This window comes from Neomonachus schauinslandi, chromosome 8 (genome assembly GCF_002201575.2).
Source record: "Neomonachus schauinslandi chromosome 8, ASM220157v2, whole genome shotgun sequence".
NCBI classification, from domain to species: Eukaryota; Metazoa; Chordata; class Mammalia; order Carnivora; family Phocidae; genus Neomonachus; species Neomonachus schauinslandi.
Window position 1 is genome coordinate 158,988 of NC_058410.1, and position 24,614 is coordinate 183,601.

At 43.5% G+C, this 24,614-nt stretch overlaps 1 protein-coding gene across 1 annotated transcript in view; it reads right to left on the reverse strand.

The window, feature by feature from the left end:
* The window catches only part of FAM120B (family with sequence similarity 120B), a 107,327-nt gene that overhangs the window by 12,912 nt on the left and 69,801 nt on the right, over nt 1-24,614 (reverse strand). The window contains 4 exon segments of the mRNA XM_021693287.2: nt 15,519-15,570; nt 20,030-20,122; nt 21,818-21,926; nt 23,293-23,499. Of these exon segments, the coding sequence (XP_021548962.2) occupies nt 15,519-15,570; nt 20,030-20,122; nt 21,818-21,926; nt 23,293-23,499 (461 nt within the window).

Sequence of the window (24,614 nt, forward strand, 5' to 3'; positions counted from 1 at the left end):
GGTTACATTGATTTTCCATGTTTCTTGAGGTGGGCCTGTATTGCTATAAATTCCCCTCTTAGAATTGCTTTTGCCACATCCCAAAGACATTGGACCATTATGTTTTCATTTTCATTTGTCTCCATGTATTTTTTTCCTTTTTAATTTTTTTGTTGACCCACTGGTTGTTCAGTAGCCTGTTGTTTAACCTCCACATGTTTGTGTTTTTTTCCAGTTTTTTTTTTCTTGTAATTGATATCTAGTTTCATACCATTGTGGTTGGAAAGGATGCTTGACATGATTTTTATTTATTTATTTATTTATTTATTTTTAAAGATTTTATCTATTTATTCATGAGAGACAGAGAGAGAGAGGCAGAGGCAGAGGGAGAAGCAGGCTCCCCATGGAGCAGGGAGCCTGATGCGGCACTTGATCCCAGGACCCTGGGATCATGACCTGAGCCGAAGGCAGACGCCCAACCGACTGAGCCACTCAGGCATCCCTTGACATGATTTTTAATCTTTCAAAATTTATTGGGACTTGTCTTATGGCCTAACATGTGATCTATCCTGGAGAATGTTCCATGTGCACTGAAAAGAATGTGTATTTTGCTGTTTTTGGATGAAATGTTCTGTATTTATCTGTCCATCTGGTCTAATGTATCATTCAAAGAAATGTTTCCTTACTGATTTTCTGCCTGGATGATCTATCCATGATGTAAGTGGGGTGTTAAAGCCCCCTACATTATTGAATTACTGTCAATTTCTCTCTTCATGTGTGAGTATTTGCTTTATGTATTTAGGTGCTCCAATGTTGGCTGTATACATGTTTTCAACTGTTACATCCTCTTGTTGGATTGATCCCTTTATCATTATGTAATGTCCTTCCTTTGTTTCTTGTTATAGTCCTCGTTTTAAAGTCAATTTTTTCCAAGTATTGCTACCCCAATGTTTTTTTTTTTTCCCCACTTCCATTCTCATGGAATATCTTTAACCATCCCTTCATTTCCAGTCTGCATGTGTCTTTAGATCAGAAGTGAGCCTCTTGTAGGTAGCATATAGATGGGTCTCATTTTTATCCATTTTATTCATTCCATCACTTTGTGTCTTTTAATAGGAGGATTTAGACCATTTACATTTATATAATTATGTGTACATGTGTATGTACTCATTGCCATTTTGTTAATTGTTTTCACGTTGTTTTTGTAGGTGTTCTCTGGTCCTTCTTCTCTTGCTCTCTTTCCTTGTGATTGATGACTTTACTGTTTTAGTGTTATTCTTGTTTTTATCTGTATTTTTTGTGTATCTATTATAAATTTTTGGTTTGCAGTTACCACAGGGTTCACATATAGCATCCTCAGTATACAGCAGTCTATGTTACATTGATAGTTACTTAAATTCAAGCACATTCTAAAAGAACTTCATTTTTATTCCTCCTCCATGCTTTATGTATATGTTGTCATATTTTATGTATTTTTGTGAGTCCCCTCTCCTTTCATAATTTTCTCACTTCTAATTATGGCCGTTTCTTTTCCACTTAAAGAAGTCCCTTTAATATTTCCTGTAAGGCCAGTTTAGTGGTGATGGACTCCTTTAACTTTGGTTTGTCTGGGAAACTCTATCTCTGCTTCTATTCTAAATGATAGCCTGTTGGATACAGGATTTTTGGCTGACATTTTTTTTCCTCTGAGCACTTTGAACAGATCATGCCACTCCCTTCTGGCCTGCAAAGTTTCTGCTGAAAAATCAGCTGACAGTCTTATGGGGTTTCCCTAGTATGCAACTAGTTGCTTCTCTTGCTGCTTTTAAAACTCTCTCTACCTTATCCTTAATATTTGACATTTTACTTATTATGCGTTGTAGTGTGGGCCTCCTGTTAGGAACTCTACGATTCCTGAACCTGGATGTCTGTTTCCTTCCCCAGGGAAGTTTTTAATTATTTCTTTAAATAATTTTTCTGCCCCTTTCTCACTCTCTTTTCCTTCTGGGACCCCTATAATGTAAATGTTTATTTGCTTGATGTTGTCCAAGAGATCCCTTAACCTATCCTCATTTTTAAAAATTCCTTTTTCTTTCTGTTCAAAACTTCTATCACCTTGTCTTCCAGATTGCTGATCTGTTCTCCATCTTCCAATCTACAGCTGATTCCCTCTATTATGTTTTTCATTTCAGTTATAGTATTCTTCAACTCTGATATGTTTTTATATTTTCTATCTCTTTGTTGAAGTTCTCACAGAGTTCATCCACTCTTCTCTGCAGTCCAGTGAGCATTTTTTTTTTTAAAGATTTTTATTTATTTGACAGAGAGAGAGAGAGAGACAGAGAGAGGGGGAACACAAGCAGGGGGAGTGGGAGAAGGAGAAGGAGGCTTCCAGCTGAGCAGAGAGCCTGATGCAGGGCTCGATCCCAGGACCCTGGGATCATGACCTGAGCTGAAGGCAGATGCTTAATGGCTGAGCCACCCACGTGCCCCTCCAGTGAGCATCTTTATGACCATTACTTAGAACTCTATCAGGCATATTGCTCCTACAGGTCATGTGCAACCTACTTGTGTCTGTGGATCCAAAGTGAATCTCTCATAGAGAGCACATGTCAGATTTTTAAAAAATCTGTTCTGCCAATCTCTGTCTTTTGACTGGAGAGTTTAATAAATTTAAATTTAAAGTAATTACTGATAAGTAGGGACTTCTGCTACTTTGCTATGTTTTCTATGTGCTCTAGAGCTTTTTGTCCTTCATTTCATCCATTACTGCCTTCTTTTGTGTGTAACTGTGTTTTTTTTTTTGGATTTTGTTTGTTTTGTAGAGACACATTTTAATGCTCTTCTCATTTCCTTCTCTGTGTATATATATTCTATAGCTACTATCTATAGCTATTATCTTTGTGTTTACTGTGGGGATTACATCTAACACCTTAAAGTTCTAACAGTCTAAGTTGAGTTTAACCAATAACTTAATTGCAATAGCATACAAAAACTCTGCTCTGAGGTTCCTCAAAAGGTACCCTATGACCCAGCAACTGCACTACTAGGTATTTATCTAAAGAATACAAACACAGTGATTGGAAGGGGCACATGCACCCCAATGTTTATAGCAGCAATGTCCACAAGAGCCAAAATATGGAGCCAAGCTGTCCATCGGCAGATGAATGAAGAAAATGTTTATAATGTTTATACAGAAAATGTTTATAAATATACAATGGAATATAACTCAGCCATCAAAAAGAATAAAATCTTGCCATTTGCAAGGACATGGATGGAACGAGAGGGTATGATGCGAAGTGAAATAAGTCAATCATAGAAAGACAAATACCATATGATTTTACTTATATGTGGAAATTAAGACACAAAACAGATGAACATAGGGAAGGGAGGAAAAAAATAAAACGAAATCAGAGAAGGAGGCAAACCATAAGAGACTTAACCATAGGAAACAAACTGAGGGTTGCTGGAGGGGAGAGAGGTGGGGGGATGGGGTAACTCGATGATGGGCATTAAGAAGGACACTTGTAAGGAGCACTGGGTGTTGTGTGCAACTGATGAATCACTGAATTCTACCTCTGAAACTAAGTAATACATGTATGTTAATTAAATTGAATTTAAATTAAAAATTTAAAAACCAAAACAAAACTCTGCTCTGATACAGCTCCACACTGTCCTGTGACTTAAGTCACAATTTGCATTTTTATAAGCTGTACATCCAGTAACATATATTAAAAATTGAATTTTTATGTGTTTTTCTTTTAAATCATGTAGAAAATGAAAGGTGTAGTAATAAACCAAAATTACAATACTGGCTTTGTAATTGCCCATGCATTCATCTTGTTCTGTCTTCACAAGGCTTTGGAGTTTGGTCCAGTGTTTTTTCATTTCATCCTGAAGGTCTCCATTCAGCACTTCTTGCATGGCAGGTCTTGTGGTAATGACCTCCTTTACCTTAGCTTACATTTATCAGGGAATGTCCTTATTTCCCCATCTTTTTTTCATCCATATGTTTTTATTTTTATTCAACTATAAGCAAACAGCAAAATTAACACAACATTCCACAACTCCAGATTGGCTTTTCTTACACAGATGAAGGATGACCAGTTTAGCAGGCACAGACTTGGGATTTCTGACAACCTCTCACCCAGCCCTGCAGCTCATCTAGATGGCCATGCCTTAACCACAAAGTGACTCCCTATTGCTTTTTCCAGTACTGCTCTTTAAAGGAGCCAGAGCATGTGTCACGTTGGGGGGTAGTGGACATGCCAGCCTCTCTCTATGGTGAGGCTCAAAGGCCTGGACCACTTGCTGAGGTCCACCAGCATCATGGGGCCGAGTGGGGCAGACAGCAGGGAAGTCACAGGAGCAAGGTACAGGCCTGTAGCACTGACTCTGAGTGATCCGTAAACTGTCTCCCTCATTTTTGAAGAACAGTTGGGCCAGATATTGAATTTTTGGTGGACAGTTTTTTCCTTTCAGCACTTTGAGTATATCAACCCACTGCCTTCTGGCCTCTGAGATTTTGGATGAGAAACCGGTGAAAAGCTTATTGAGGATCTCTTGAATGAGTTACTTCTCTCTTGCTGCTTCCAAGATTCTCTCTTTGTCTCTGGCCCTTACCAGTTTGATTATGATGCATTTTGGTGTGGGCTGAGTTTATTCTAATTAGTTTGCTGAGCTTCCTGGATTTGTAGGTTCATGCCTTTCATCAAATTTGGCAAGTTTTCAGCCATTATTCCTTCAAATATTCTTTTTTTACCTCTTTCTTCTCATTCTGGGACTCCCACAGTGCATATGCTGGTTTGCTTGCTGGTACCACACAAGTCCCTAAAACTCTGTTCACTTTTCTTCATTCATCGTTCTTTTTCTCAGGCTTAATAACTTCAATTGCCCCATCTTCAAGTTCACAGATTCTTTCTCTGCCTGCTCAAACCTGCTTTTGAACCCCTCTAGAGAAGATTTCATTTCAGTCATTATACTTTTCAGCTTCAGATACCTTCTTGGTTCTTTCTGTAATCTTTATTTCTTTATATCTCTTGATATTCTCAGTTTGTTCCTTGTTTTCCTTTGTCCGTGTCTTCTTTTAGCTCTTTGAGGATCTTTAAGTCTTGTCTATTAAATATGACATCTAGGCTTCTTCAGGGACAGTTTTTGTCCACTTATTTTGTCCTTCTGAGTGGGCCATGCTTACATATTTCTTTGTATGCCTTGTGATTTTTTGTTGTTGTTGTTGCAAACTGGACATCATAAAAATTGAATTGTACTGTTCTACCTCTGGAAATCAGATTCTCCCCATCTCCTAGTGTTTGCTGTTTGTTGTTGTGTGTCTGCTGGAGATCAGCCTGAGGGGAAAGCCTAAGGTCTTCTCACACCTTTCCTGAGCCTCCATTTTTCCCTGGCCATGCACTGGCTTTTTAAATTCCCCTGCACGTGCAGTTGTGTTTGAATGTCCTGATTCTTAAGTGTCTGGCTCCCACAAAAGCAAGAAGTTGGGGGGGTGGGTACCCACTCACATGCGTTGCCCCATTCAATACTATGAAAGCCACTTCAGCCAGTGGAGGTTGAAACAATGGTGGCCAGCCTCTAGGCTTGAATCTCAGCAATCAAAAACAGCAACCACTATACAAGAGCCTGATATTTGGACAAGGTCCTCATTGTTCACCCTGGCTCCAGCAAGGTACCCCAGGAATGTGTGCCTGGCTGTCTGCCATGGGGCTGGAGGATGGGCAGCCAAAAATGATGGGAATTAACCACAGCTTACCAGTCAAGCTATCTTCTGGAAGCTGCAAGTCTTCAGGCTCCATACTGTTCCAAAATAGCTCCTTTAAACAGTTTCTGGCAGTAGAATTGTTGTCTAGATGGAGAGACAGATTCCTGGTGCTTTCTATACCCTGTCTTCCCTGACATAACTGCCCTCCCATTATTTTTTTGAATATAGTACTGTTATTATGCTTTCTGAAAGTGATTTTGATTTCCTCAATATTTAGAATAATGGATTAATTTCCAAGTGGAGAGATTTTTGCTTTTTATTTTTCTGTTGTTGATTTCTAGTTATTTTCTTGTGTAAATACAGCATGTATGATTTCTACTTTTCACTAAATTGGTTGAGATTTACTTTGGAGCCTAGCACACGGTTAGATTTTTGAACTGTCCATTTGTGTAAGATAACATAAACAAAAGGGCATATACCGTTCTATATATTTCCATCAGAATAAGTTTGTTAAAGGATTGTTCAAATGTATGTCACTACTTCTGGTCCATTTGATCGGTTCATTTCTGACAGATATGTGTTAATTAATACTCCCTAAGTTTTGCTTATTATTTTGATTTATGACACCAGGTGCATAAAGGATATGATAGATGTTCATGTATCTAACATCTATTCATCCATCCATCCATCCACCTACTTAATCCATCCAACCATCAATCACCACCTTCTTCCAGCACATATCCCTACATTTTACAAACACATAAACTTATATTTTTCTAAAAACATCAAGATTTATTATAATTCTATCCCCTCTCTAAAGCAAGATAAGAAATTTAGTTTGTCTTTACTTTTCTTTTTATCTTATTCCCCAGAAACACTCATCACTTTCCTTGTGATGGTCTGGGATTTTAGTCAATTGTTTCCACATTTTTGTTTTCTTACAGTTAATAACTTTAGCAATAATGATCTTTTATTAATTTCTTTGTTCAACACTGCTTCTTACAGCTCATGTATTCATGTTAGGTGAAATGCTCATTTTGCTAGACCATACCCATTTTCTTTTGTAAAGGATCTGTGAGTCAACATTTTCTGATTCCTGAAAATGTGTTCATTTTTCCTCTTATGCTAGAATGCTAATTTGGCTGACTATGGGTTTCTGGACTCAAAATTATTTTTCTATAAAGGAAAGCAAAGAAATGACGTGATTTCTGGAGAGGGTTCTGTGAGGTGGGAGAACGTACCTGATGCTCAACAGTAAGGGGGGCTGTGCTCTGCAGCAGTGACACTGAGCAGATGATGGAGAGAGAGCTGAGTACAGCTGCGCCTGGCCCAGGCTAAAAGCATGGTCGGTCTGTCCATATGAGTAGGTGAAAAAACAGGTATTACCTCTGTTATTATGGATTTGTCCAATTCTCTTGGTATTTGGTTATGAATCTAGATGGTGCATAGATACTTGGGAGAGAACAAATGTGGCTAAAGGAATGTACAGAAAGCAAAGCTGTCAGCTGTGACTATGGATAAGGAGGAAGTGTTGGAAGGCTAGGGATGGAGGGGGTGTGCAGCATCTGGAGAGCAGCAAAGAATGGAGGACGACCGCTGGGCAGGACCAAGAGTTCGCTGAGGTCAGGGAGCATGAATTTAAGTTGGGACTAGTAAGCATGACTGTGGGTCTTTCTCCAGCCATATCCCAAATGCAGAGGATTGGATTTAACCTGGGTTTGTGGTTTTACCACATAAACACAGTAAAATGAGAAAGGCAAAGCACTCAAGAGTATAAACAAGGAAGTCACTTTGATTACTGACCATAGAAGATAAAGTTATGGGAGGACAAGTAAGAAGGGGTGTGTAAGAAGTGTGAGGCCCAATGAAGGGCAGTTGGACCAATGGACTGGGCGGTTCTGATCTGACCAAAGAATCACCTGGATCTGTACACAGCGAGCTGTGTGGTTGGAGTGTGTTTGAAACTGAAGTTATGGAGTGGTTGAGCTACTGGGAATGATAAGGTGAAGGTGGAAGACCACATTGCTGAAACGGCAGGTCTAGGAATTGTTATCAGGGAAGGACTACCTACAGGCTATTGAAATCACCAAAAATTATTACAAGACACATGGTGGGAAGAGTGCCAGGGAGCCAGGAGCCAAAATCTTGAAGAATCTGAAGGACAATGGCAGCGTAGGTGGTAGGGTTGGATGACAGGAGATTTAAAGTCTGTAGTTTTAGTACTTTCCAAAAAATGGCCACAGCAATACATTTAGTCTCCTATGCTCTTGTGGAGGGCCCCCTTCCCCTGTCAAGAGGAAAGTATACTTCATGTTCACCTGAATTTGGACAGGCCCTTTTGGCTGCCTTGATGAACAGAATAGGGCAGCAGAGCTGATGAATGACTTGTGAGGCTAGGTTACAAACAGTGACATGGCCTCAGCCTGGGTGTTTAGCTCTTGGGTATCCAGCTACCATGCTGGGAAGAAGCCCAAACTAGTCTCCGTGGACTAATGGAGAGGCTCATGTGGAAAGAAACTGAGGCCCCTGGCCAAGAGGTAGCATAAGCCAGAAATGTGAATGAATAGGACTTTGTACGACTTCAGGTCTCCCAGGTGGGGCCCAGACACAATGGAGCAGAGACAAGCTGTGTCTGCTCTGACTGAGAGTCTGTGAGCATACTAGATGTTTGTTTTACACCACCAAGGCTTGGGATAGTTCATTAGGTAGTTCTACTTACTACTAGAACAGTCTGGAAGCAGAAATGAGGAACACAAAGGTACAGGAGCAACAGCTAAATTATGGGACTGCCAGGTTTGCCAGAGCAAGGTAAAGGGACAGCCAGAGAAGAGGCTACTGAAGGCAGAGGGGGCTTCACTGTCCATATATATGGAGCTTCAGAAGTCACAGTGAGAGGGGTGATGGAGGCATGGACTATGGTGGCAGCAGTGGACATATTAAGAAGAGTGTGAATTCCAGATATGATTTGGTCTTTTGTGGTTCCATATATCGCTGTTCCCAACAGACTGTTTGTCAGGACTTGGGGAAATGGAAACATCAAGGATGATGCCTAGGTTTCTATGTGAATAATGAATTCCAAAATGAGGAAGCCAGGAAGAGGAAATATCTGCCATATAGATGAACATCAAAGATTTAATACCCATAATATGAAAAAAGGCCAAATCAATATAAAAAATGGCCAGTAAGTATATGAAAGAAATAAGCTCCACTAATACTCAGAGAAATGCAAACTAAATTAAACTAAGTGTTGTTCTTTTTTGACCACAGATGGTAAAAATTAAAAGGACCGAAAATCTGCATACAATGAGAAGTGGAGGGGTCAGCACTCTGGTGCGCAGTGGGAACTGACTGGTGAGAGGAGCAGGGGAGATGGCGACCCCGTGTTAGAAGGTAACATGACAACCCCCAGCAACTCCACAGCTCTCAGTCTGCACAAGCAGGCAGTTCCAATCCTATACACCATATATGGAGTCAACAGGACTTCTGGCCAAGAGAATGTTGAATAAAGAAAAATTTTCTGTCTTTGGGTCCCTCTCAAATAATTTTTTTTCCAATTCAGATAATTGTCTTTCTTAACAAAACAGAAATGCAGGAAATGACCAGTCTCTTGTAATTTCATCCCCACCCCAAAGACAACCACTGTTAGTCAGTCTGATGCTTATGCATCTGTTTTATACACGTCTCAATTCCAGACTCCTCTCTTTTTCTTTCTTTAAAGATTTTATTTATTTTGAGAGAGCAAGAGAGAGAGCGCACAAACGGGGGCGGGGAGGGGCAGATGGAGAGGGAGAAGTGGACTCCCTGCAGAGCAGGGAGCCCGATGTGGGGCTCAATCCCAGGACCCTGGGATCATGACCTGAGTTGAAGGCAGACACTTAATTGACTGAGCCACCCAGGCACCCTCTTTATTTTTGTTTTTTTTTCACCAGTTTTATTGAGATATGACTGACAAATAAAGATCTGAATATATTTAAGGCGTAGAGCACGGTGTTTTGATATAACTATACCTTGTGTAATGATTACCACCATTAATCTAACATTTCTATCACTTAACATAATTACCATCTGTGTGTGTGTGTAGTGAGAACACTCAAGACCCACTCTCTTACCAAATTCCAAGTATACATTATTTTTAGCATAGTTATCATGCTGTACATTAGATATCTAGAATTTATTCACCTTATAACTGAACATTTGTACACTTTGACCAACACTTCCCCATTTCCTCAACCTTGGAGCCCCTGGCAGCTACTGTCCTACTGTTTCTCTAAAGTTCGACTTTTTCAGATTCCACATATAAGTGATATCATTAAATATTTGTCTTTCTGTGTCTGGCTTGATTCACTTAGCATAGCGTCCTCTAAGATCATCCACACTGTCACAAATGGCAGGATTTCCTTCTTTTTTATGGCTGGATATTATTTGTGTATATGTACCACAATTTCTTTATCTGTTCATCTGTTGATGACACCTAGGTTGTTTCCACACTGGCTACTGTGAATAATGCTGCAATGAACATTAGAGTGCAGATATTTCTTCGAGATACTGATTTCCTTCTCATTAGGTATACATACCCAGAGTAGGACTGCTGGACCATATGGTAGTTCCATTTTTAATTCTTGAGAAACTGCCATAGTGTTTTCCACAGTGGCTGCACCAATTTATATTCCATCAATGGTGCACAAGAGGTCCTTTTTCTCCACATCCTCATCAATGCTTCTTGTCTCTTGTCTTTTTGATGATGGTCATTCTAACAGGTATGGGGTAATGTATCACTGTGGTTTTGATTTGCATTTCCCTGATTAGTGATATTGAGCACCCTTTCATGTACCTGTTTGCCATCTGTAAGCCTTCTTTGGAGAAACGTCTATTCAAGTTCCTTTGCTCCTTTTTCAATTGGGTTATTTGGTTTTTTGTTTGTTTCTTTTTTTACTATTGAGTTATAATAGTTCCTTTTATATTTTAGATATTAACCTCTTATCAGATAGATATATGGTCTGAAAATATTTTCTCCCATTCTATAGGTTGCCTCTTCATTTTGTTCAGTTTCCTTTGCTACGCAGAAGCTTCTTCCTTTGATGTAGTCCCACTCGTATATTTTTGCTTTTGCTGCCTGTGCTTTTGGTGTCACATCCAAAACATCACTTCCAAGACCGATGTCAAGGAGGTTATTCCCTGTATTTTCTTACGGGAGTTTTACGGTTTTAGGTCTTATGTTAAAGTCTTTAATCCATTTTTGTGTAAGTTTAGGGTCCAATTTCATTCTTATGCGTGTGGATATTCAGTTTTCCCAACATCATTTATTGAAGAGACTGTTCCTTTCTCCATTGTGTATTCTTGGAGCCCCTGTTGAAAATTAGTTGACCACACATATGAGGTTTTATTTCTGGGCTCTCTATTCTGTTCCATTGATCTATGAGTCTATTTTTGTGCAAGTACCACATTATTTTGATTACTTTAGCCTTGGAATACAGTTTGAAGTCAAGAAATGTGACAACTTTAGCTTTGTTGTTCTTTCTCAAGATTGCTTTGGGTTTTGGGGGTATTTTGTGGTTCTATACAAACTTTAGGATTGTTTGTCCCATTTCTGTGAAAAACACCATTAAAATTTTGATAGGGATTGTACTGAGCCTGTGGATTGCTTTGGGTAGTATGGATATTTTAACAATATTCTTCCAATCTCTGAACATTTTACAATATATCTTTCCATTTATTTATGCCTTCAATTTCTTTCATCAGTGTTTCATAGTTTTCATTATACAGATCTTTCACCTCCTTGGTTAAATTTATTTCCAAATATTTAATTCTTTTTAATGCTACTATAATTAGAATTATTTTCTTAATTACTTTTTTGGATAGTCTATTGTTAGTGTATAGAAATGCAACTGATTTTTTTTTTAATTTGAGCTTGTATCCTGCAACTTTACTGAATTCATTTAATAGTCCTAAAAGTTTTTTGATGGTGTCTTTAGGATTTTCTACATATGAGATCATGTCATCCAACAGATCTTACTTCCTCCTTTTCAATTTGGATGCCTTTTATTTCTTTTTCTTGCCCAATTGCTATGGCTAGAATTTCCAGTACTATGCTGCACAGAAGTAGTGAGAGTGGGCATCTTGCTCTTGTTCCTGATCTTAGAGAAACAGCTGTCAATATTTCACCATTGTATATGATGCTAGCTATGGGTTGGTCATACGTGGCATTTGTTGAGATACACTCCTTTTATACTTACTTTGTTGACAGCTTTTATAATGAAAGGATGATAAAGTTTGTAAACATATAAAGAAAATATTAACACAACTGAAGGGAGAAGTAGATAGCAATATAATAATAGCAGGAGAATCTAAAACCCCACTTTCAACAATGGGTGTATCATCCAAACAACAAAGCAATAAAGACACACTGGACTTGAACTGCACTTTAAACCAGACGGACCTGACAGACATCTATAATAACAGAGGAATACACACTCTTCTCAAGCACACAAGAATATTCCTCAGGATAGATCGTACATTAGGTTATAAAACAAGTCTTAAAAATTTAACAAGATTGAGGGGTGCCTGGGTGGCTCAGTTGGTTAAGGATCCAGCTCTTGATTTCGACTCAGGTCATGATCTGAGGGTCGTGAGATTGAGCCCCTCACTGGGCTCCATGCTGGGTGTGGAGCCTGCTTAAGATTCTCTCCCCCTCTCTCTGTCCCTCACCCCCCTAACTTAACAAGATTGAAATTATATCAAGTACAGTTTCTGATCCCAATGGTGTGAAACTTGAAACCCGTAAGAAGAAGAAAAGTGGAAAATTCACAAATCTGTAGAAATTAAACAACACATTTGTGAACAACCAATAGGTCAAGGAAGAAATCAAAAGGTATCTTGATACAAACAAAAATAGAATACAACATACAAAACCTAATGGGATGCAAAAATAATAGGATGCAACCAAAGCAGTTCTAAGAGGAATGTTTATAGCAATAAATGCCTGCATTAGAAGAAAGAAACATCTCAAATAAACAACCTAACTTTACAGCTCAAGGAACTAGAAAAAGAACATACTAAGCCCAAAGATAGCAGAAAGGAAATAACAAAGATTAAAAAAATAATAAATGAGACAAGAAAGACAATAAAGAAAGATAAATGAAACTAAATTGGTTTTTTGAAAAGATACACAAAATTGACAAACCTTTAGCTAGACTACCCAAGAGAAAAAGACGGATGGCTCAAATCAAATTACAAAGAAAGAAAGAAATTAAAACTGATACTAGAGAACTGACCGCTATACACACTTACACGCCAACAACTGGACGACCTAGAAGAAATGGATAAATTCCTGGAGACATACAACCTACCAAGACTGAATCACGATGAGACACATAATCTGAACAGACCAATCAGTGAGAAAGGAGACTGAATCAGTAATTAAAAAAACCTCCCAACAAATGAAAGTCCAGGACCAGAAGGTTTCGCTGGTGAATTCTACTAAACATTTTAAGAAGAATTAATGCCAATCCTTCTCTAACTCTTCCCCAAAAACTGAAGGAGAAGGAACACTTCCAAACTCATTTTATGAGGCCAGCAATCCCTCATCATATCAAAACCAGACAAGGACACTATAAGAAAACTACGGGCCAATAGCCCTGATGAACAATGATGCAAAAATCCTTGACAAAATAATAGCAAACCAAATTCAACAGAACATTAAAACATCATACACCATGATAAGTAGTATTTATCTCCTGGAAGCAAGGATGGTTCAACATATGCAGATCAATCAACATGACACAACAAATTAACAGAATGAAGGATAAAAAAATCCTATGACCATCTCAGTCGATGCAGAAATAGCATTTGACAAAATTCAACACCCTTTTTCTTCCCAAAGATCCCAATATATTAGATCATGAAATGTCTTCCAAATAATCAAAGAAATATGAAATATTTAATTATGAGTGATAGATGTATTTTTATTTTCATTTTTAAATTGATACATGGACATTTCATCAGAAGACTAGGCTGCAGAGGTAACTACCTTACACAACAAGATTACAGAAACTTACTGCATTGGCTTTTCAAACATAAGAGAGACTGTACAAACGCAATGACTTACTTAAGCTTGCTAACGACTACAAATATTTTACTGACAAGCTGGAGTTCAGATAGGGGGAAAACAATTTTCATGGAGGTCTACTCTTTTCGTCTAAGGGATGAGAAATTTATTTCAAAGTTATAAAAATAAGCAGCAAAGAAATGAAACTTCTAGAAGCAACAGTGGTTTCAAATGAGCAGAAATGAAAGGAAAAGAATGGTTAACAGACAAAAAACACCATAAGTGGAATGAAACAAATCTATTTCTAAAGCTGGGGAATGAGGTTGTAGGTCCTACAAGAGCTGCATGGAAAGTAACTAGATATGCAAATGTTCTTCAGAAGGCCTTGCAGGAAGTAGTGAGGATGTTTCAAATGTAAAACCTACAAGTATTAAAACACCTGGAGACTGTATTCCTGTTTTGGTAAATACTAGATGGGATGTTAAGGTCAGACAAAGCCAGGAGCTCTGCATACTTGAGCTGTTAGGGTAATTCATCAGGTGCAATATGCAAACTGGACTGTGAATATGCTTAGGGCTTATTTTGTTTTTATAGACAGCAACAACTGGCCATGTCTTCTGGGGAGCACGTGTGAGCATTATCTGAGAGTGCTGGGAACCTCCAGAGCCATGGCGTGTGGTGCAGAACAGGCCACTAACTCAGGGTGTGTCTTCTAACCTCTGAATCTAGATTTCTTTCCATTATCGATACCCCATAGGTTGAGTTCAGTACAATTTTGGCCTTGAAATTACAATTCTTAAATTATCTGAGAATTCTTCCATGAAACTTGGAGTATCTAGAACATTTTTAAAAAACAAGAGCCGTTCAGTGCTCTGATAGAGCAAAAAATGAACCCCTCATTAGTGGCATCATATATTAAGCTTCCTGACACTGAACGACTGCCTCCTCCCCCAACACCCCTACAGGCCTCCTGTCTGATGCCTAGTCTCTGTCGGCTGGGACCCAGGCCTGCCTCTCACGCACTGTTGTCAGGAACTCTGAGCTGGAGCCTGGCAAAAGTGAAATGGAAAGGAGGATTTGACAGGAACAGACCTGTGGGCCACACACCATTATGATTCCCAGGCAGGGCCAGGCCCTCGACGCAGAGCCGGCTCTCCCGCCAGGAAGGTGAGAAGGCTGTTACTTCTTTTTCTGTATTTATAACTAGAAACAATTCTTGGAATACATAGGGCATCATGTCTCCAATCCTTACAATCTTTACAATCTAGTGTTAAATTAAAAAAAAGCAGGACAGAGTAAGATTCCAACTCACTAAAAAAAAAAAAAAAAAAAATCAACCACACCTTATAGACACAGATGGAGAAATGAGGGTGAAGACGTTAACAACTGTTTGGGGCCATAGAATCAGGCACAACCTCTGAAAATAAGTCAAGAGAGCACTTTTTTATAGGATACGAGGGAGAAGTCACCAAAAAGGATGATTTTCCTTTCCATGAAAAACTAGGTCTAGACCCCACAGGCCACTCTCTCCCCAAGGACAACTGCAATGCTGTTCTGAGAGCTTTACTCTCCAGGGCGTCCCAGGGCTTTCAGGCCAGACTCCCCGTCCCCTTCTCTCCACATTTTTTCGAGAGGAAGCAAATTTATCTGCAAACCAAGTTAACTTAGCCCCATGTCAGGATTCAACATCTGAATTCTTTTAAAGTTTAGCAACTGATATGAAAGATTTGTTATAAAGACAGATGCTTTACTTCCATCTTTGATAAAACTGATTTATTCTGAGAATGTAAGTGGTGCACTTACCCAGAAGAGGATGAGTATCTTCTCCAATGGTCAGGCTCATACTGTCTATTTCCTGCACCAAAGAGATATGAAAACCAAAACTAAGTTAATTACATTTCTCTAAAATTCGAAGAGAAAAAACTGCACATTTCTAAGTATGCATAAAAACAACATGCTGAGTTGTATTTGGAGGACAGCACTTCATTCTCTTTTCTGTTGTGGCCACTGTCACTAGAAGTTTGTTGCACAATTATTCCATTAGAGTAGGAAGCAATTAATTAAGAGGTGGCTCTGCTGATAGAAGGAAGCAGTGTCCCAACTGCTCCTCCAAATGCCAGCTCCAACCACCTGCATGGTATCCAGACAGCCCCTGCTGCCAGCGGCACTGGGGAATGCATCCGCACGTGCAGATGGCTCACGGAGGACACCTGGCCAAGGACGGAGAAAGCAACGTGTGGCTCTTTCTACAGCTGAGTGCAGAGCCCCCCGTCCCCGTGTAGCTGGCCACTTTTCACCTTCCGCTACACAGGGAATGTTGGGCGAGGACCAGAAGAGAGCCAACCTGCCAGTAAAATAGGTGGTTGTTTTCACATTCAGAAAATAACACTTTTCCTACAAAGCTTTCCGTGCTTCTGCTTGACTAATGCCCACGCCTCTCCCGCCGAGGGCAGCCTTTGTGGCCCAGCCGCTCCGGCAAGTGGGAGGCTGGCAGGGGCTCCGGCCAAGGGCTGGGTGGTGGGAGAGGGTCACAGCAAGGCCACAGCAAGGTTTCCAGGCCCCACCTTGTTACCACAGATGATCAGAGACAGTTTTACAACAGCCCAGGCCTCCTACAGAATTACCACCGACAAGTGAAAATCTGAAGAAATCACAGGCAAATGTGATTTGCTACTGACTGTGGAATTTAACACATCATTTCTCACCAACAGCAAGGAGGAGGTTAAGATGTTCTCACTGTAGAGGCTTTGAAGTTCCCAGCTCCAGGGAGGCAGGGAGGTTGTCACCTCTGCTGGTCCTGGGTCCCCTCCCCAGTTCACAGGCCAGGAAGCACACGCTTCACAGGGAGGCTGGTGCCTCTGGCCTTTCCCTGCCTGGCCCATGTGGGCCAGGCTCACAGGGGCGGCCGCGCCTGCCGCTGCTCCTCCTCCTCCCTCTTCCTCTCCTCCTCCTCCCTCTTCCTCTCCTCCCTCCTCACCGACTGTCTCACAGTGATTCAATACACTCATTCTGAGGCATTTTTAGTTTGATTTGAACAAAGAATTTTGTCTGTTAACTCTGTCCAGGAAGTATTGACAACTTTCTACTTAGACTACTTACATATCTCTAAAAAATACTAAAATAGGAGTTCAAAGGTGGACATAAGCCCGCAAACGTGTGGGCCAAGTAAAAATGATGTAATTCTATCACAGTGATGAAACTAAAAAAGTGGATTACCTGACCTTAAACAATGTTCCAGTTCTAATAAAAGATTCTATGTGTGTGTGAACATATATCTCATACAGAGATATCTGAAATTAGATAACATATTGGTACCGCCAATGAAACTTTTGTGAACGTTTCTCCATGTGAGACAAAACGCAAATGACACATACTGTCCTTGCTTAACTACGGTCTTGCCGGAGACTTTTAATTTCTTGCACCTCCATGCCCAAACTCTTTTTCTTTTTTCTTTTAATTTTTTGAGTGCAGCTGACACGATGTTCCATTAGTTCAGGTGGTCAACAAGTGGTTCCGCAAGTCTGTGCGTTCTGTGGTGCCCGCCATGGCCTAACTGCCATCTGCCGCCACACACACCTGACAACACCAGTGACTGCTCCCGAAGCCTGCATCCCACCCCAAATTCTGAAACCTGATCCTAACTCAGCACTCACCACTGCAATTTTGCCTTTGACCTGAGGTCTCGCAGGGCACGGGTTTCTGCCCCGAGCCCTCCTGCACCACCGTCCCGTCTTCCGTGTGACCACCGTGGTCCTATCCCCTGAGGAGGGATTTCCTGCAAACCAGGACACCTGGGAAAGCATCAGGCTCTGGCTGCTGCATCTGTTATGGTCTCCTTGCTTCTACATAACCAGAACAGAAGAGGGAAGACATGCTTCTCTAGGCCTCGCACCCGGTCTGACAAACATCCTAAGCGTTCCAAACGTTCCCTGAAATTCCGGGTGGTCATGTGCATGGGGGAACACCTGGAGGCTCTGTCATCTGCTCAGGTCGGGTCACTGGTGAGCGGTGGGTCCTGCCTGTGAGAACCCACTGCAGCAAGCTTCCTCCGGGAAAGAGCAGATATATGAAGACACTTCCAACACTCACTGCTCTGAGAGGCTCGAATTCAAGGACCCAGCGGGGCCACTGCACCTGGCTTAACTGGAACCCAGGACTCAAGAGCTGGCAGGACACCAAAGGCTGCCCAGGCTGGATGCTGATGACACGGCAGGGAGCACACTCCACGGAGCGTCTAAGGGGAAGCATGCACGCGTACGTGTCGGCTGCATGCTCCACCACAGGCACACGTCCTAGCCATGGGCCACAGCTGATGTGCTCATCTCCCCGGAGACTCGTGGCCTCTCTCCCACCCGTTGCCGGGCTTAACCTGCAGCCCTCCTCACCCTGACGTTGTATTGTCTCAGGTTTCCTGAATTCCTGAGACCCAGCAGGAAGAAAAGGAGACAAGCCCAGGCCAGAGGGGATTAAGAGGAATGTCACCATTTCCCACACCAGCGACAGCAGGGACACTGGGGAAGACTTTGTCATCTGCTTAGAGGAAACACAGGGAGGACTATGCACGCCCCGTCATGCCAGGCTGCCTGGAAGATGTCCAGCATGCCTTCCCTCACCCTGCTTTCCTGAGCTAGGTGGGTGCCTTCTAATCCTCACCTAGAGGGGCCAGGGTCACAGGTGTCTGACACCGCAGCTTCAAGGGTGACAGGTACCCAGGGTCCTGCTACTTAAACATACCTGGGATGGGATATCCGGACAGACAGGGCTGGGGCCCCACTCTGCTCCCAGCCCATCACACGCTTATATTTCAAACACAGTATTGGTACCTAAATTCAAACCCTGTTAGTATTACAAAATAGGAGCTTTGTATTGAAGGTGTGCGGGCTCTGAGCTCTACGGGGCGGGCTGGTGACTACGGGAATACCTACTCAGAACGGACACATGGAGTATCTTGTTTGGAGTGAACTCCAGGGCTCTGACCAATGTTGTGAGGCCCTGGAAGGTCTGCTCCTTTGCTGTCTGCCCAACTTTACCTCCCATGAGCCTCCCTCCCACTGACCCTTCCAGCCACACACGGCTTGCTGGTGCCCTGCCTTCTGCGCATGCCCCTCCCTTAGGCACCCCGAGGGCTGCCCTCTGAGATACCCACTCACTGTGTGGACGCGAGTCCACAGCAATGGCTGTCGCAGTCCGAGTCGAGGTAAGCTGACAAACCCTCTTGTGGCCTCTGGGTTCCCTGTTTGCAGTTTAGTTCAATAAACCGCAGCTCCTTCTACATTAAAAGCAATCTCAAAAATGCTTGAGGTGATGGGGAAGGGATTCGCCCTCAAATAATTTAGGCCGAGCTAGCATCAACACTCAGATCTGGGTGGAGTCACCGCATGCCTATCCTGGACGAGGTGGGGGGGAGGGGGCGGGATGCTGCTCCGCCCCCTGGGTTGACCGTCGAGGAGCTTCAGGTGACAGTGGGTGTCAGGACTGGCTAGGTTGGACTCTGTGGGGACACCTACAGCAGCTGTAAATCTTACAGAGCTCTTCTCTGTCCCCCAGGGTTGGGCATTAGAGCGGACCCCCAGATTTCTGCCAGAACAAGAGGCAACCGACCTGGAGAGGCTCAGATTCCCCTCAGCAACATCCCAAGTGGTGAGATGCAGTGGCCACCACACAGGCCGACCGAGACACACGCAGCTTTGCTTAATGACAGAGACTCGCTGTGCTTTAGGGTAATAATGTGAGTACTCTGTGAAATCTCTACACATTTCAGAGCTTGCAAAAAACTAAATTAAATTAAAGGTTTGTTTGTTATTTGCAAGGATAAAATTGTAAATTTAGGTAATATAAAAGTCTCTACAGTTGGGCTTTGAAAACGAAGGAATTTTGAATTTAAATACTGATGAGGTTTTCTCTGTATTTAAAACGTAAATTACTATGTATTAAATTCAGCTTTATGCATGAAAACCAGACATCTGTACTACACACCCAAGAAGTAAAGAATTCATTTTATTTCCTTGATCACCCAAAAGGGTCTTATGTATACAAGCCAAATCCCAGAACATATCAAAATGCTCTTTCTTCATTAGAGGGATACATTGCATGAAACCTTTACAAGAGCCTTTCTTTAAGTAAATTATAAAAAATAGGGTCTTGAACAGATGAATGAATTGACAGAAAACGAAGTGGCAAGGAGCAGAGATAGACCAGCACGGAGCTTGGAAATTCTCTTTCTCTACCTCACTCAGCAATGAAATGAGAGTATCAGCAGAAGCACGATGCCAAGACAACACCATCATGAGCAGTCCATGGCCGCCGCCTCTTACCTGGTCCCTGGTCCCTCCAGTGCTGTCCTTGGCCTGCCCGGCTGTGCCCGGAGCTCGTCCTGTGGGAGCCAGATCCCTGCCTCCCCCACCTGCCTGTGGGGACACGTGATCAGCACGTTAGGAGGCTACCACATGCCTAACCCCAAGTGACACATTACATCTAAGAGGGTAGCAAGGCGGCACCTGGTCCACAGTTCTCGAGCTTCGGTTTCCTTAAATCACAGGGAAAGCCCATGAAAAATGTGGACTGAGGGTCCACAGCTGGGACGGGAGGTGGACGTCTGAATTTAAACATGTTCCCCCAGAGGACCCATGCAGGTGACAGATGAGCAGCCTGGCAGACGCTGGGCCAGAGCAGGGCCCTTGGTAGTCGGTTCTGACTGACCCTGCCTCCCGAGGGCAAGGGCCCGACTCTGCAGACCACCAGCGCTTGGGCTCTGGGCGAGCAGGGGTCCCGGGACTCTGAGAGCCAGACCATGGTGTGCCCTCGTCTCGATTCTCCACACACTTAACCACCCTGAAGTTTCCTCTCTGAAATTCCTGAGCTCTGACACCTTCTACCCCTTGTCTCGACTAGAATTTAACATGAGAAAGTCTGACTAAGCTCCTGCCAGCTGAAAGCGGCCTACATTCTGCTGCCTGCAGCTTCTGCTCAGGAACCCGAGGCACTGGGCATGCAGGACAGACCGCCAACCAGTTTGGGCAGAGGCAACAGAGGCAGAATGCTGCACATCTATTTTGCAAGGAATAAGCTCTTGCTTTGGGGTCTCAAATCCTGCCTATCCTCAGTTGGCAGGAGAAAACTAAAGGGTAGACAAAAGGGCAGGACGAGGCGGAAGTCTGTGACTCCTGGGAAGCAGGGAGGAAGCCCCTCTCCTACCCCCCAGACTCTCCTTCAGGCAGGCCCTAAACCTGGCACCTGACAATGACCTCACTGTCTCTCAGAATGAGACCTGCATGGCCAATGGCCAGCAGAGCCCCTGAAGACAGTCTGGGGGGTAGGAATCAGGGGGAGTTCTCTAACTCTGCCAAGGAGAGAGATGGAGCTGCTATAGTGAGAGGCACGGATCCTAACCGAAAGAGGACATGAAATAATTCAACTCATCAACCAGCTGATCTATAAGACAGCCAACTTCCCTAATAAAGAATCATCCGGTCGATAAGATACACTGTCTCATCTCACACGTTAGTTAAAACATACTGGTGAACGCAGCGGAAGCGCCTCATCACTGGTGAAGGCGTAGAGGTGAAGGTTTTTAGAAAACAAGTTGGCAACATTTATCTAAATTTGACTGCAGGTTGACCTATAGTTCGTAAACTATGGTGCTCTGTTTTAAGGAAATAATGTACATAAAATGGGAAAAAATGGAAGCCACTTCTGAGCTGGAGTACTAAGCGTATGTGCACCACTGTCAGAGGGGAGTATGCACAAGCAGGATGCACGATCGCACAGAAGATCATCACGATGAGATAAAAGCACAGAAAAATAGTGCAAAAACGCATTACCTGTCCACATTTGTGCTCCTGACAGAATAAAGGCTATTTCTATTTCCTTTTAACTGTTTTCTTTCTGTGCTAAGTTTTATTACGAGAAGAAAGAGAGCCCACGGGGGCGTTCTGCGTCATGGGATGAGCAGGGGCGCCCTCTGGGAGACACCTTTCCTAACTGAAACTGCTAGGTAGCAGCAAGCGTGGTAAGTCTGCGTCGTATCCCAACCTCCCAGGCTGCTGCCGGAGTCCTGCACTGTAAGGCCAGCCCCGGCAGGGGTGGGGGCCCGCAATGCCCACCTGGCTGGTGTGAGCGCCAAAGCTGCCTGCTAATGATGCGTCTGTTCTCCTTCACACACGCCTTGCACACGACCGACTTCAGTGCATGGAACTTGGTCAGCCGGGACCTCTGCAAACAGAGCAGACGGCGTGAGCAGTGGCAGGCCTGTGCACGCACTCAGGAGACACAACAGTGGCCACGGCGTCCAAGGACACTGGGTGAGCGTTTCCTTCAACACTGAAACTTAACAAGAGGTTCTCAGAAAACTGACATTCTCCTGAGTCCCCGGGAAAATAACACTAGTGCTACATCCCTTCTGGTCTTCTGTAGGTTAAACAGTCACTTCCAAAAGGTCTCCGAGTTCTGTGGTGACATCTGGGCCATGACCACACAGTCCTTCCAAACAAACCTGGGCCAGTCATCTGGGTCCTCAGCCCCTCAAGTGGTGACACCTCAGAAGCAGCAGCAGCGGGGCGAGGGGCGGACCTGCCCCTCCGGGCCACTTCATTTACTGCTGACATGTGGCCCCATCTGCCCGAACCTGCGGTCACCCTGTGCGTGGCCAGAACATCAGACACGGGGCCACAACTGGGGGTTTGCAGGTGGTGACTGCAGTCTGCTCTGCTCTGACCCTTCCCCACTCCCGAACATGGGGACAAGCCCGATCTGAGCAACACGCTCCCTCATGACCCTACCGCTGTCTGCACACAATACTAGCTGCTCCTAAATCCCAAAGGACACCCTGGGTTTTTGTTTGGTTTTTGTTTCTCTCCAAATGTTTTCTGTCTGATGTGAAGCTCAGGATGCTTTATCCTCACGGATGGTGACTGTTCTGCGGGCCGCAGGGTCTCGCGCATACTTGCAGCTATTATAACGTGCTCAAAGTGAGCTTGGCGGGAGCCCTCCTTGGAAACCTCCCAGGAATCATGGAGCCTGGACATCGCATAGCCAACATCCCCAACTAAACCAGCAGCCTTCAAGGGATATTTTCAAGTAAATACATGGTTATTGTTCCTATTGAATTAGTCTGATGTCTGCAAAGGCACCTCTGGGGAAACATTCCTTCTTGATTCAAGAAGGGTAAGGGAGAGAAAGCACTTCAAGAGGGGGCCGCGGTGGACTGGGTGGGGTGCTCCCTGCCACCCCTCAGCAGGAGTTTGGGGACTCAAGCCCTATGGCAGTATTTTAGGAGAAGCTATGGGATATGCTGATGCTGAACCTTTCGGCCTCCCAACCCATGTTTCTGCCTTCCTGGAATAATGCAACCCTCTATCAAAAGAGCAGTAATTCCAACCATGTAATCAACAGTGATTGTAAACTGGGTAAAATTTCAAAGTCTGGGAACATGTCTGTCCTCCACTGGGACGTTTCTGGGAGGCATGTTTGCTGGGACAGAGAGAACTCATGTCTGGCCAAGGACTCTGAGCATTAGGATGCATTTGAGCACCTGACCTCAAACCTACTGTTTCTGAATGTGAAGAAACCGTGAACTCACATTTTGTTCCACGAGAGCCTCCACGGTATACCCCTTCTCTGCCTGCAGGTACTTCTGATGAAACAGCTTCCCGTCAAATACATTCCAGGGCATGAAGTCGCTCATCCTCCAGGGGAAGCCGCATGCGCTGTTGACGAGGACCAGAGTGGTGAGGCCGCGGACCAGGAGGGAGCCAAGCTGCACAGCTCGGGGGTCGATGTAATCAGGCTGTGGGGTGCAGACAGAGAATGGAAAGGAGCAGTCATGCACACGGGGACGCAGACACGCTGTACCTCAGTGCTACATGGCAGCCACCTGGTGCCATGCCCACCAGCCCCCGTGGGGAGCCCCGCTGGTCACGGGGACACGAGGGGCAGCTGCATCACGAGTGTGCACGCTCGTGTGCACACCCACTGTGCACACCCCAGACATCTGCCCAGGCCTGTGTGTACAACTCAGAACTGCCCCTTCACAAGTCAAAGCTGCAGTCCACCAGGAAAATATTGCAAGCTCATCTGCTTCGGGTGTACCCGGAAAAACTTTCTTTAAAAGCAAAGCAAAGGAAGAGAAGCCAAGAGAGTACCGTCTGAGATACTGATGAGCTCACTGTATTCTTAAAAAGCACATTCAGTTGTTCTAATTAAAGTATTAATTATCTCATAGGGCTGATGAGTGGATAGCTTTTTTTTTTTTTTTAAAGATTTTATTTATTTGCGAGAGAGAGAATGAGAGACAGAGAGCATGAGAGGGAGGAGGGTCAGAGGGAGAAGCAGACTCCCTGCCGAGCAGGGAGCCCGATGCGGGACTCGATCCCGGGACTCCAGGATCATGACCTGAGCCGAAGGCAGCCGCTTAACCGACTGAGCCACCCAGGAGCCCCGAGTGGATAGCTTTTTACAAATTAAGTCATACAAATATAAAGTATTTCTTTTTGTTGTCAAATCTACCCTGACATCACACATTCTCACTGTGCATGGACAGAGCCACGTCCGCTTCTGGGGTGCGGGGCCCATGCTGACTGCACACACGTGAACGGATAACCTAGCATGTGTCCACCGAATCTCTCGGTGTCTGGTTGACCAACGTGGCTCAAATTAAATAGTGGCTATTTTATTTATTTTTTTAAGATTTTATCTATTTATTTGACAGAGAGAGACACAGGGAGAGAGGGAACACAAGCAGGGGGAGCGGGAGAGGGAGAAGCAGGCTTCCCGCTGAGCAGAGAGCCCGATGTGGGGCTCGATCCCAGGACCCTGGGATCATGACCTGAGCCGAAGGCAGACGCTTAACGACTGAGCCACCCAGGCGCCCCTAAATAGTGGCTATTTTAAATATCACTGCAT